This window comes from Poecilia formosa, unplaced genomic scaffold, assembly GCF_000485575.1.
Source record: "Poecilia formosa unplaced genomic scaffold, Poecilia_formosa-5.1.2 Scaffold10, whole genome shotgun sequence".
NCBI classification, from domain to species: domain Eukaryota; kingdom Metazoa; phylum Chordata; class Actinopteri; order Cyprinodontiformes; family Poeciliidae; genus Poecilia; species Poecilia formosa.
The window spans coordinates 111,916-125,524 of record NW_006799949.1 but is presented as its reverse complement, the minus strand read 5'-3'; the positions used below and the strand labels follow the sequence as shown (position 1 = coordinate 125,524).

The following is a 13,609-nucleotide window of genomic DNA, read 5'->3' as shown; positions in this document are numbered from 1 at the left end:
CTACAGTCTGATTTACTTTAGTAATGACTTACAAAACAGATCATAAAGCAATATTACAGTTATTTACCGTTTTAAAGATTCAAAGAACAGGGCCATATTCACAATTTTCATGACAAAAATATTTTTGTGCTTGTGCTGCAAATGCAACACGTATTAATGCTGAGGAACGTCTCTGACGTAAATCACTTGAAAATACATTCCAACTGATCTGGACAAACAAAAATACAAGAAAATGGAACATTTACATTTCACCAGATGCTTTTGGGGGGAAGGGTTATGTTTGTCCTCCCACGCTGTAGCTTCCAGCAGAGTTTACAGTAAGGGATGACACACAGGGGCATTGAGCAAGCATTCAGAAGAGGGTCGTTAATCCTGCACAGCGCACTGGCCTACTGCTATCCTCTCTCTCTGCAGCGTGATGCAGGTGGCTGTTCCGCTGCACCACAGCTGCAGAAGAGGTCCGAAAAGGCTCATTTCCTCCTCTTATCTCAGAGTGTGCGAATGTTTACGCTGGCACGTCTGAGTCAGACATGCTTGATTGTATCTAACAGTCCAGCAAGTGGTAAACACTCGCATGTGTGCGCACATGCACACACACATTTTTTTATTTTTTATTTTTTTTCAGATATCAGCAAATGGACTTTTGACATCCTCTGTGGTGATTGCACACAATCACCGTGAATCACAAAGCTAAAAGACGAAAGAGCGAGGAGGAAGGGTTCACTGGTTTATCATTTGCCAGCTGGAAAACACAACCTTGGTGTTTACATGTTGGGGCATAAACTTGTTTTGTTGCCATGACAACTGTCATTCAGGATGCTGAGCATGCCACACCAGAGGCCAAGTACGCACACACTCTTTTTACGCTGCTGATGAATGTTTGGAGGTTGGTTCTTCCTGCAGCAGGACTTGAAACATCCTTTCACTCTCAGAAATGGACATGAGGATAAGACCCCACTGTTGTTTTGTTTTTCTCTGTCCCCTATCAAGGAAAACAAGGCATGAGAACGGGGAAAAACAGAAAAACCCCTGAACATGATCCATTGAGGCCCTGGACTCTTTCAGAAGATAGGAATGTGAGAAATTCTCCCTCAGGACAATCTTAAAAATAATTACTGCATATTTCAGCCTTCAAAATACGTCACAGACATACGTTAGTTTCAAAACATATAAACACAACAAAAGCCTACAGGTAAGCCTATTATCTCCAGAGTGAAACGTAAAAAATGGCTGCTAACTCAGCATTATTTTAAATTTGAGCCGTTTGTAGAACTATCATTTTGCAGCAATTATTTCTAGTTATTTTCTTTGAAGAAATCTCTCACATTGTTAGAGATAAATAATCTCCAGATTTTTTTTACACTTCTTCTAATAACTTGGGTTTTCAAACATTTGTTTCTTCAAAGTTCTCTCAGGTTCCTAACAAAGCATTCAACTCAAGTTGAAGTTGACTTTGACTGGGTCGCTGAAGAATTTTTATTCTTTTCTCTTTCAGACATTATTTTCCAGGTTTCAGCTGTCAGACAGATGCCCTCACATTTGGCTCTATAAGCTGAATAACAAATATTCATCTGTTGTTCAAAGCATACCAAAGTCTTGGCAGAAAAGCACAAGTCATTACTTCTCGCCACTGTACTCAACACTTGGAATGCATTCTGGAATGCTTGGACATTAAATTGAAATAAATACACCGTTATTGTGGGTCTCTTGGCTTCTGCATTAGTTTTCACCTTCTCTGCTCTGGCAGTGTCTTCGCAGGTTTGCAGTTGTGCCGTTCCCTTTGAATTTTACGTGATGGACTGAGCAGTGATCTATAAGATCTTCAATGCTTGGTTTGTTGTTTTCTGGCCTAGAACTGCTTTAAACCTCTCCTCCAGGCCTGCCTGCTGTGTTTATTCACTAATGTCCACTTACAAACATCTGGGTTTTTCACAGAACAGCTGTGTTTAAACTGAGATCAAAATACACAATGGTGGACTCTATTTACTAACAATATAACCTCATGAGAAAAAGAGGGCTGATGCACCCACACTTGATTTTTTTTATTACTCATATAACATTTCGAAAAACCTTTATGACTTTCATTTCAGCGTTACAAAATGTTAAAAGTTCAGGGGTTGTGAATTCTTTTTTTCACAATAATGTCATCCAATTGTGCCAGCCAGTCATTATATTTGCATTATCACTGTGAAAGCAACATCGAGCGGACACTGAGCTCCGTGTTTATCTTACATCGGCTACTTGTTTTTTTCTGACTTTACGTAATGCTGAACAATGTTCTATAGCCTCTCTGTGGGAACTCTGTGGGTAAAAATGAGCACAGGTGTGTTCGTACTGCAGGAGACAACAACCCTGCTGGCTTTATTTTTATAATCTTTATAATACGTCAATAATCTCGCAGTGCAAACACTTAGTATAAAATATCATCTTTAACAAAATGTACATTCACATAAAACATTTCCATAAATACATCTTCAACAAAAGGAACCTGACAAATATCAAATAATTTAGAATATATCTCAGAAATAGACAATATCAGCAGGTAATACCTACATATAACAACTAAAACCCGTATCATACAGTATGAAAATATCCAATTTACAGGAAAAATATTATGCACAAATAATTTCCAATAACTTTCCATCAACGTTTTTAAAGCAACTTTATAAAATCCTCATTTCAAAGCTCAAAGAAAGCATCTGAGATACTAGATATTTAATCTATGTTAAAGATAAGTACAACACCTTTGTCATTTAAATGCTCCAAAATTGACACTTGCCTTTGTTTTCAGTTTTTTAAAAAAAACTGTCCAGGAACAGTTAAAATAGTAAAAATACAGGCATTCAACACAAAAAAAAGATCCCACGAGCACCGTAGCCACACGCATTCAGTTGTGCTACAGCTCGACACGAAAAGTTTGATATGTTTATGAAAATAGGTTGGCACGTTTGAAAGAAACAGCTACCTTTTTTAAAACAGCAAAAGCAGGGAGGAGGTCTAGGAGGAGGAGGAACCCCCTCGCCTCCCTGCCCTTCCAAACCGATCTGCTTCGGCCTGGTGTCTATCTATCCTGAAATACATCCTCATTAAGATTCACACACCGAGCTTATAAAGAAGACGTGTCAATAAAGCACCTTACATTCAAGAGGAACCGCTACTGTTAGCGCATGCATGAGGACGACATTAAAAAAAGAGCCTCGGCGTGTGTGCTGCTTGGCCTGCATCCGTGTTTCATCAAAGCATGCATGTATGAGCCGCAGGCTTGCAGGCATTGCATGCAAAAACTGATTACAGGAGAGTTAATGGCTGTGGTAAGCCGTACTGTGAGTGCTATACTATAAAATAAATCATCTGGGTTTGCATGACGAAGCCAGAACCAGAGGTTTGGGTGTCTCCTCATATACGCACACATTTTCTTTTCTCAACCGAGACGGTTTTGAGTTGAATAAAAATAGCAGAATAGAACATTTTAACAGGAGCATAAATGTCTTCATAAACAGAAAAAAAGGTTTTCTTTTAAAAAAAAAATAAAATAAAAAATTCAGAGAGAAAAGAGGAATCACACCAAACTGAAACAAAAGTTCTCTAAGTCATGCTTCAACTCCACAGAGATAAAGACCAGTGTGGCTAGCTACGCACACTCTATTAGCTACAAACACTATCAGGTCAACTTAGGACCCAGCAGGCTACAGCATGCAAAGAGTGAATGCGCTGAGATAAGAGACAAACTGCTTTATTGCTACACTTTGACGAGGAAGAGTCTGGAAGTCAAGCATCACAGGGAAACGGACGGCAAACGCGACTGAAATGCAGCAGTGGCATCATGCACTTAGAGAAATTTTCTTTTAAAAAAAAAGTTACGTGTGCCGTCTGAGGGTTTTAGTAAGGTGAACGGCATCCCAGACCCGTAACTGCCTTAAGGCAATGCCTTGTTTTGTTTTTTGTTGGTTTATTTCTTTATTTTTTTTGGCAAGATTATTCCATTACCTGCCTGCACTGATCAAACATTTGGCTTTAAAAATACTCTGACAGCAATAACCCTGTTAACAATTCACCTTCACTCAGCTCCAAAAATCCAGAAATCAACTAAAAGGCAACAAAAAAAACGAGCCATAGACATTTGTGAGGACTGGCTGCTAAGGCAACAGCACTGATGTCTTATCTACACTCCAATAAAATGGTCAGTTTAAAGGAATTCCCAGGTGTTGGTTGTTGTGAGAGGCTTGCATGCTACACCGTCAGTTGTGGAAAAAGGTTTTGGCAGATCCCAGAGACTTCCTTGGCCTTGGGTTGATGATGAAGCAACGTGGCTAAAGCATCCCACCCACATCCTGATTGAGACAACCTGCTTGAACGGGGAAGGGAGAGTCCAATCGAGGCGTCAGACCATCCCACAGAAAAACCAGACTTGAGTCCAGGCCTCCTGCTGAAGAATCAGCATCATTGCCTTCCTGTGCTCCAGAAACACAACAACAGAGAGCGGAGACGAGCTTTTCTCTGCTACAGCGATTCTTTAATCCACCTCCATTCTTCTTCTTCTTTTTTTGTTTTTTTGTTTCCCAAATTCTCTTCGGGAGTGCATGCATCACACCATTGCTGCAGAAGCAGATGGCAGGTATCTGGTGGTGCTGGTGGAGGTGGTTGGTTTGGGCACGCCCGGGCTCGGGGTCCTGATGTTGGAGTAGCTGGTCACTGTGGGTGCGGGGCTTAGCCTGGTGCAAACACTGCCATGGGTGAAGGCGCTCGACCGGCGCTCGCTGTTAGTGTGCTGCAGCTGCTGGCTCTGAGAGGGCCTGCTCCCTTTCCTGCGGCCCTCCAAAAAGTATGTAAGCATCTGGCCCTTGCCCTTCACACTGACCTGACCACGACACACAAAGTTGTAGTAGTCGGTAATGAGGCGGTAGACGTCCTCTGTCACCTGGAGGGCCAAAAAAGAGGACTAACGTTAGTTGGAACCAACATTTTAAATAGTTAAATATTCATCTGCATTGCCTATTAAATATATGGTAACATAACTTTATTACCACCTGGCTAATACTGTGTTGTCCTCCTTTTGTCATCAGAACAGCCCAGAGCGGAGGACCCATAGACGAGACTGGATCCCTTAATAATGTTGTTTAAGTGTCTTATCCAGCCATGTATATATGTGTATGTAATCACATAAACTTAATGCTACTTCAGATTTTTTACAATTTTGATTACAATAAACATTCTTTTCATTTTACTCTGTGCCCAAAACCATGTGACTTTGGCATATAAGCCTTGCAAATGAGTGGATGTTAATGGCTCTATTCTGAAAGTGTCCTCAAGAAAGTAATCTGTGCTTTAAAAACAAAAAATAAAGAAAATGGGACAAAAGTTTTTTTTTTCCAAAATGTACTTATTTTTGTTGATCTTTTCAGTTAGCTGATTTTCAACAAACCCACATTTATTTATTTAAAAACAGTTTTTAAGGGGCCTAATGTAATATTCTAAATGTAAATGTCATCTTTTCATTAGATGCAAATGGAAAATTATTATAATTAACGGAAATAAAGGCTTTCAGACATTCATCTGTGCATGCTTATCCTGCATATTTCACTTAGTGATAAAGTTCCTACCATAAATGGGATTTTCAATGATAATCAAATTATTTTAATGTGTCTATATATGTATATATTATATATACAATTTAATGGCAGACTGTCAGGGGTGCAAAAACAGGCCCTGTGCAAAAACACATTATTTTTCAGAAATCCATATTTCATATATAATGAAATGAGAAATAAAGTCTCAAAACTAAAACATTTTCTATACATTGTTTTCAGTTTTTGACAATTATAAAGACTGTTAAAAATGCACAAATCAAATTATGTCCATACTGCACAGGAATCCTGTTCAAGGTCAACAATCTGAAAAACTCTCCAAAGCATGAACAAAATGGATACATTTAGTTTAATAAAGCCTTCAGAAAACTATTGATAAAAAACAAGCCATTTAAAGGATTACAAGAAAGTCTGGCTACTTAGAAACAAAATATAGGTTTGTGTATGAAACTGCACCAATATTTTATGTCAACACTGAAAATAATACATACCAAAACAATTATCTCGAAAATTCCACCAAAACACCAAACAAACACTACACAGAAGGTTGACTAGTTAATAACAACTTTCCTAGAGCTACGGCTGGTCGCTAAAGCGAAAACATGACTACTGCTTCTTAAAAAAAACACAAAAAAAAAACACTTAAGATTAGGTGGAAACATCACAGGGTGCATGCGGGAATTAGCAACACAACAGAGGCCCTTTTCAGAAATCCACTTGTTTTTACAAATGTGATGACGTCTGTGTGACTACTAAGAAAGCTGCGTGGTGCTCTGCCTAAACAATCTCAACAACATGTTTAATGAGGGAAAACAAACTGTTTACATCTACTTTGCCATTGCAGACAGAGTAGCTGTTGCGTGTAGTTTGATACTTGTTTTTTTGGACAGCTCCAACAGGTTATACAAATAGAAGCCTTGCAGGTTTTTGTTTACAGAGATGAAAGAAAAGCTTTCACAGGAAACAGTAAATCTCTATGATATTTGTAATAGCCTTAAGCACAGAGAAGAGACATGTTTAGATCCTGTCCAAGGTTCATGTGTGTTATGTAACAGCAATGCTTTAAAAACCAGAACTGCGTTTCAAAAGATACAGTAAAGTTATTATTAATAAACTTATTAATTTTGCACAGTGAATTATTTTCTCACTCCCTCTTACATGGTTTCTTTTATCGGAAATGTATCACTATGCAGATGTGGAACAACGTAGTAAAAATTCTTCAGTTTGTCTTCCATTGTTGCACAGTCTTAGACCATTATAAACTACAAATAACTACAATTTCTGGTTTGTTTATGCTGATGTTGGCTCTCTCCGAGTTGTTTGTGTAATTCAAACTAAATTAAATGTGTTGGGACGATTTGTTGAAGTGCTCATCATCAGTGACCTCAGAATTATCTCATGTCTAGAGGAAAGATAAATAAAGATAACAGAGGGCAGTTATAAAGAGGTCATTGTGAGTTTTAGTGAAACTTAAAACGTACTGAATCAGAAGTGCTTTCATGCAATATTTGGTTGGTTACTACATCTCACATCTGCTGCAGAGCAATGACAGATTTGTCCAGTTGGATGGCCTCGGCTTTCCTCACTGCACACACCTGATGGATGTTTTTAGTGACCAAGATGCAAAAAATGCTGGAAGAAAGTCGTAGAAACGTGTAATAGCAAAGTAAAGAAAAGCATCTGATGAATTTGTATTAACTATAATCAATATCATTGTTGTATTTTACCTGTTTACTGATACGGTGCATTTACCATCTTAAACCACCTTCGATAAAAAAAAAAGGCCTGGTGATATGATTTTGTTTGCTAAAATATAAATATAAAAGCATATTTTTTTTTTGTTTAAAAGTTTTAAAGCTTTATATGATAAACAACTTTTGTCATAGAAAAATCTATTAAAAATCATGGATCCATCTCTGATGCTTATTTTTTTTAGGAAAGCATCAAGTTAGTCCAAGTAATTTAATGTAGCCCCAGTGTAGCTTTTTGCAGTTAAAGTGCTGCAGCAGTAGTTTAAGTATCATACCTGTATTTTTCCTTGGACTCCCGTACTGTCCATCCTGCTGGCTACGTTGACTGTGTTTCCCCAGATGTCGTACTGAGGCCTGCGGGCTCCAATAACTCCTGCCACTACAGGGCCAACGTTGATTCCTGGTGTAAACATAGTGAACAAAGCCCCCATAATCACATACAAACTTAATGTTATTTCAGATTTTAGTTTTTTTACCATGTGACTTTGATGTATAAGCCTTACAAATGAGTTGATCTTAATGGATCGACAGTTCTGGAAATGCCCTCCAAGAAAATAATCTGTGCTTATTTTTTTAAAAGAAAATCTGACAGAAGTTTTTTTTTTTTCCAAAATGTACTTATTTTTGTAAATATATTTTTTTTACTTATACAATTTAAAATAATACATTTTCCGCCTGTAATCAGTACCTGGAAGTTAAGTGAAATTTACAGCAGGTTGCAAATCTAATTTACTGAAAGTCCAGCATTAAGGCACCACCTCTGGTAAGCAAAATCAACAGACACAAAATCAACTTTCTTCTATGGCCATCCCAGTCCCAAGACCAGAAGCCAATACAAAACTTGTAGAGTAAGGTGAAGGGAAGAGAGCATATGAGGCTGATACTGCCACAGTGGTTAAAGACCCATCTACTTGTACACTCCAACTTTAGGAAATATCACACAAAAATAAGAGTAGCTTGAAGGTAAACTGTGTTTTTTCAAAGTTTTAACAGCAGAGGTGTCAGTAACAACCAAATTAGCAAAAACATGTGGCAACTTTAATTCACAATCAATAAATGTGATAGAAAAGATCAGGTTTTTCTAGATCTTTCACAGAGAGATTATGCATCTTTACCACAGGTGTCGGCGAGTGTGGAGGGAGCTGAATGTGACTGTGTAGAGAAAGGGTCTCACATTGCATTCCTCTGCTAATGAGCTAACAATGGAGCCAGATGTGCTGCAGCAGAGCAACACCTATTAGTTACAGGACTCTGGCCTTCAAAGAATGCAGATTGAGACCACTAGTCTAGAGTGAGTAAATGTTAAAATAGCATGAGTTGTCAAAATATCCTCTTGAAAAGCCACCTTCTGATTTTTAATCAGAAGAAACAACTATTTTTATAAGTGTGGAATCACTTAAAGCAAAAGTTCAAAGGTGATGCTAAGTTTGTTCCAAAAGAGTCATGGATGAAAACTTTCCAGTCTGACATTTAGTCGTGCTTCATAAAAGTCTTCCTCCCTAATGGACCCAGTAAAGGAACACACCAAGATCCACTGTATCTACAGTTTTCGAATGGAAACCATGAAATATGTTTCTTCCAGCTAGAACACTGTGGTATCATGTCATAACAAATGAAGGGCAGTGTTTTCTCTTGGTTTATGTTAATGCCAGAAACATGAAGTTTGTTCAACTGCCAACTAAATTAAGCAAAATAAAACACCCTGACTCGGCAGACAGGATAGCTCTATGTACACCAGCGTATACTGGGATTAAACAAAACTCTCCACAGGATACGGAACACAATGGACCCAAGAACTTCAGCTGACAGGCTTCCTGGAGGTGATGCTCTGTTTTGTGATGTATTTTCCTGGCAAATTTACTGGAATGGGCCTCCCCCAAGGTTAAAAGGTCTTTAATGTTTGGACCACTCAGAGAGTTTGGCTCTTTACTCACCTACTCTCAGGACAAAGTCATTGTAGGACTGGTAGTTGATGGCATCCAGAACATCAAACATCTCAATGGCAAAGTCTGACACTGTGCATAAGTGTGAGGTGATGGACTTTTTAGTCTAAAACAAACAAACAAACAAAAATCACAAGTGAAAAGGACAAATTAGTGTGAAACATGGAAAAAAAAATCTCAGACATAAAAAAAGTCTAATGTTCAGCAGAATTTGTCGTTAAAAATAACCAAACAGACTTAAAGGATCTGACAGAAGAGTCATCTTTCAGCTGGTCATATATTTAATGTAAGTGAAATATTACGTCTAACTTTTATTCACTGATTTTGTAAACCCTGAAACTGATTTTAGCTGACTGAGATTTGTGCTTAAGAACAGAGAATAACAGCAAGATAATGTTTTTAACTGAAAATTGACTGTCTTGAAAATAGTAAAATAAGCAGCCCAGTTAGTCATCTCACTCTGCATCACAAAAAAAAAGAAAATCACAAGAATAAATTACGACTTTACTCTTGTGTTGAAAAAAATATTTTGAAATAACAATAGTGTTCAACTTAATTTTTGAAAGACAAACATGCAGATTTTCAATTCTGGATGAGATTTATTCATTAATTTATTATTACTAAACACGAGGGGGCGACAGTGGTGAAGACGGTTGCAATCAGTGAATCGCTGGTTTGATTTCCGGTCCATAAGACATTTCAGACTGACCCAAGGCAGCTATAGGTACAATCAAGTGTGTGAATGTACCCTTTGAGATTTCAATTTGAGATACAAAGGGCATTCTAAATAAAATTGATTATTATCATTGAACACATTTATCAAGGAACAAATATTAAGTTATCTTTCTATGTCAATGGAAAATAATTCCTAAGCCAGGTGAGTTATTCACCTGCATGTCCAGGAGCTTACTGCAAAGTACAGCAGGCCTAATGGTATCAAAAGAACTGGAGAGAGAAAACAAACACAAACAAACACGACTATAGATCTGCTGGCGTCATCTTACATTTGTTGACATAATACTGGTTCATTTATTACTGGAAGTTTAGGGGACTTTATATTTGTTTCATTGGCCTTACAGTTGTTAGAAACTGGACGTAAACTATGGTAAAAACAAAAACTATGGTAAAAAACTAAAAAAAACCAAAAATGGTCCAAAAAGAAACCCCTCTGAAATCAGAGCCCCTGAATAACAACTGAGCAAAATAAATACATTGAGATGTTATCTCAGTTTTGGATTTTGTTATACATTTTTAATGCAGTTGTACATCAATCTCCTTTTTTGTAATCCTAACTGGATTAGTTGTGTGAAAATCCAGAAATGCTACAACAGAGCACCCTCCAAACAGCAACTGTAGCTTGAGGTTCCTTTAATCTCTGCAGGCATTTCAGAAAGGTCTCCTTTGTCTGTCATCTTTAGCTTAGGTTAGGAAAGCTTCAGGAATGAGAAATGTACTAATGCCAGAGATCAGCAATCCCTCACTTTTTACGTGTTAGTGTAATAAACAATCAAGGCACCTGAAACACGTTGGATCTCTACATAATGAAGTCAGATACTTGCTAACATTCACAGACACAAAATCTAATCCTGATCTAAATACAAATACCACGAGTACCTTGGAAGCAGTCGTAGGAACCAGCCCCACGGCAGCCATGTATGTGCTGCCAATAGTCTTGATTTTCTCAATATCCCTGTAGCACTCTTTGTCCATGAGCTGTAAAAGGTATTAAAAATGGTAAAAAAAAAAACACTCCCATAAAACTTTTTCTTCTTTAATTTGCAAATGATCAGTAAATTTATGTATTGCAGCTAGAATATCTAAAGCATGTTTTGTAAATGAGTGCTTCGTGTTGCTGATTACAGATCCAACCAGGCCAAAAGTCATCTGCAAGTAATTTGTTACATTGAAGAACTTTCCCAACCATAACCAAAGCTCGGCATATTACATCAGTAAACATGGTATTTCTATAAACCTCACTCCAGCCCACAATCTCATTTTTAAAAGATGACGCTCTATATGTCACCCTGCAGTAAGAAGGGGACTCGTGGACCTGAGATCTGCAATGTGGAAAAAACATCTAAAAACAGATGATTTATAGGACAGATGGGCGAATGGAACGGATCGTTCTACCAACCTCGTCGAAGTCCGCAATGATCTCATTGAGCAGCCTCAAACACTCGACTCCCATGTTGTTCCCATCCAGCTCGATGTAGAAGTCATTGAAGTTGGCAATAGAGGCAAACAGAACACCAACTTGAGCGTAGGACTGATAGTAAAGATCCTAAAGGGGTGATGGAGAAATGGTGTATTTGTATATATTTTTATTCATTATATTTCATAAATTTGTTTGTGTTTCTGACTCCATGTCACTGGTACAATATGACCTAGTGTATCAGTGACACTAAGGCACAGATACTATAAGGAAAGCTTTGAAATTTTCTTATAAAATAGTTTTTTCCTTTTACCTGTTTGTTCATAAAGTTCAAAAAGTGGTACCTACCAGTATTACTTTACTGCTAGTTTATTTATCACATACCCTCTCTTTTGACATACCCTAGTGCTCTTTCTATAAAGCTCCTTCAGACCACCTGTATGTATTGCATGGTGCATAATATGTAATCTGAGTTTCTCTTACAGTTGCTCAAAAAGAAATATGAAATTATGCAAAAATGGAGCAAAATCGCCAAATGCAAAACATAAGTAGAACCCTCATCAGGGCTGACGATGACAATGCCGAAATGTCCGCAGGCAGAAGCAGAAGCATCACACAGTGAGAATGCTTTCTGTAATCACACTGTTAGTGGCCTGGAACCTTAAGTCCCACAGTGCCGTGCCGTCGATGACTGAACTTTAGCCTAGAGGAAACAGAGGAAGTCTTTCTGAACGCTGCATCTCTGTGGGGGTCAGCTGGAAGCAAACTTCCTTGCTGATCCACATCGTCTGATGCATTACCCCGCTGATTGTTGGAGGATAAACTACTGTTTTGTTCCCATTTTTGCTTGTAAATTCCAAAACCCATAAATGTGAATGTGCTGTTTCCAAAAGCTGTTGAGAATAACTATTTAAATGTATGAGTAATATTCCCTTACAGATGCTAAAATTATCCCCATGTGGATTTTTGTGCTATTTAGAACTCTGCAGCCATGACGTGGATGCATTGATTTTTTTCACTGCTTTGTGCAGATTCCAAAAACTAAATAACTAAAGGTGAATCTTTATCTAGAGTCACTTCAAGTCTTTTATGCACTTAAAATGTCTGGCCTTAGGTTGTGTCTGGGAAAAGAATGTAGATGTACTGACTTTTTATGTCTGTGAAGTCCTTATAGTTCCCATTAGCTCTTTTTTAAAAATCAGAATGTAGTAGTTATTCTGAATTACTGCACATAATTTCCCTGCTGTTTCCTCTGATTTATTTTAGTAATTGTTAAAGGCCCAAGATGAACATGTCCAAAAGCTCAATTTTCTTTAATGCATTTACTACTTTCATGACTTAAGCTTTTTAATTTAAACACCACATATAAATTCAGCTCGAGCTCTGTTACTTGTTAAAACGATGAGGAGATAATTAAGAAATAGCAGACACCTGTGCACGTTTTCAGCTGCTGCGAAACAGAACTGCATACTAAATACCTTAAAGTATTTTTTTTCTTTAATTTCCACATAAAATAACCTTAAATAAGTTTAGCTTAAAGTTTATACTTAAGTGTTTCAGATCAAGTTTTAAATGAGACCAATATAACAGGTGAACACAAAATGCAGATTTCAAATGATAATTTTGTTCAAGTTTTCTCTCAGTCTACATAATGTTTTCCTAAATGTGTTGCAGATCATCAGGATACTTTCTGGCAAATGTGAGATATTTTTGTGAGTTTGTTTTTTTGCTTTTTGCTTTTTGGGGGGGTTGAGCTGTAGTTTTGTTCTTGGAACTCTCCCAAAAGTGTCATTTTATATTTTTTCTCTTTCTTATCATTGAATCATAAACACTGACTTTAACCGAGGCAAGTCAGGCCTGCGGTGCCTTACTGTTTTATAACCATCCTATATGAGTTTTTGATGCACTCTTGGAGTAACTTTGGTATTCACTCCTGGGGAAGTTTACCTCTCTCAGATATTTTCTGCATTTAGAGGTAATGTGTCTCACTGTGGTTCAGGATCTATTAACCTAGTTCATGATGCAAAGAATGAGCTTATCTGCAAAATATTACTGCACTTTAGTGGAGAAATCTACATCTTTACATTTTTGTGGCACAATTGATTCATTTTAATTATATTATTTGTTGTTCCTGTAAAACAAATTTTTATTGTTTTATATGAACAAATATATTGAACG

At 37.5% G+C, this 13,609-nt stretch overlaps 1 protein-coding gene across 1 annotated transcript in view; it reads right to left on the bottom strand.

Moving 5' to 3' along the window:
* Positions 1–2,135: 2,135 nt before the first annotated feature.
* The window catches only part of adcy1a (adenylate cyclase 1a), a 55,923-nt gene continuing 44,449 nt past the window's right edge, over positions 2,136–13,609 (bottom strand). Inside the window, exons 16-20 of the mRNA XM_007540787.2 lie at positions 11,414–11,560; positions 10,894–10,992; positions 9,271–9,385; positions 7,612–7,736; positions 2,136–4,918 (exon numbers count right to left, since the gene is read on the bottom strand). Of these exons, the coding sequence (XP_007540849.1) occupies positions 4,586–4,918; positions 7,612–7,736; positions 9,271–9,385; positions 10,894–10,992; positions 11,414–11,560 (819 nt within the window). The 3' untranslated portion in view covers positions 2,136–4,585. The remainder of the gene's footprint in view (positions 4,919–7,611; positions 7,737–9,270; positions 9,386–10,893; positions 10,993–11,413; positions 11,561–13,609) is intronic.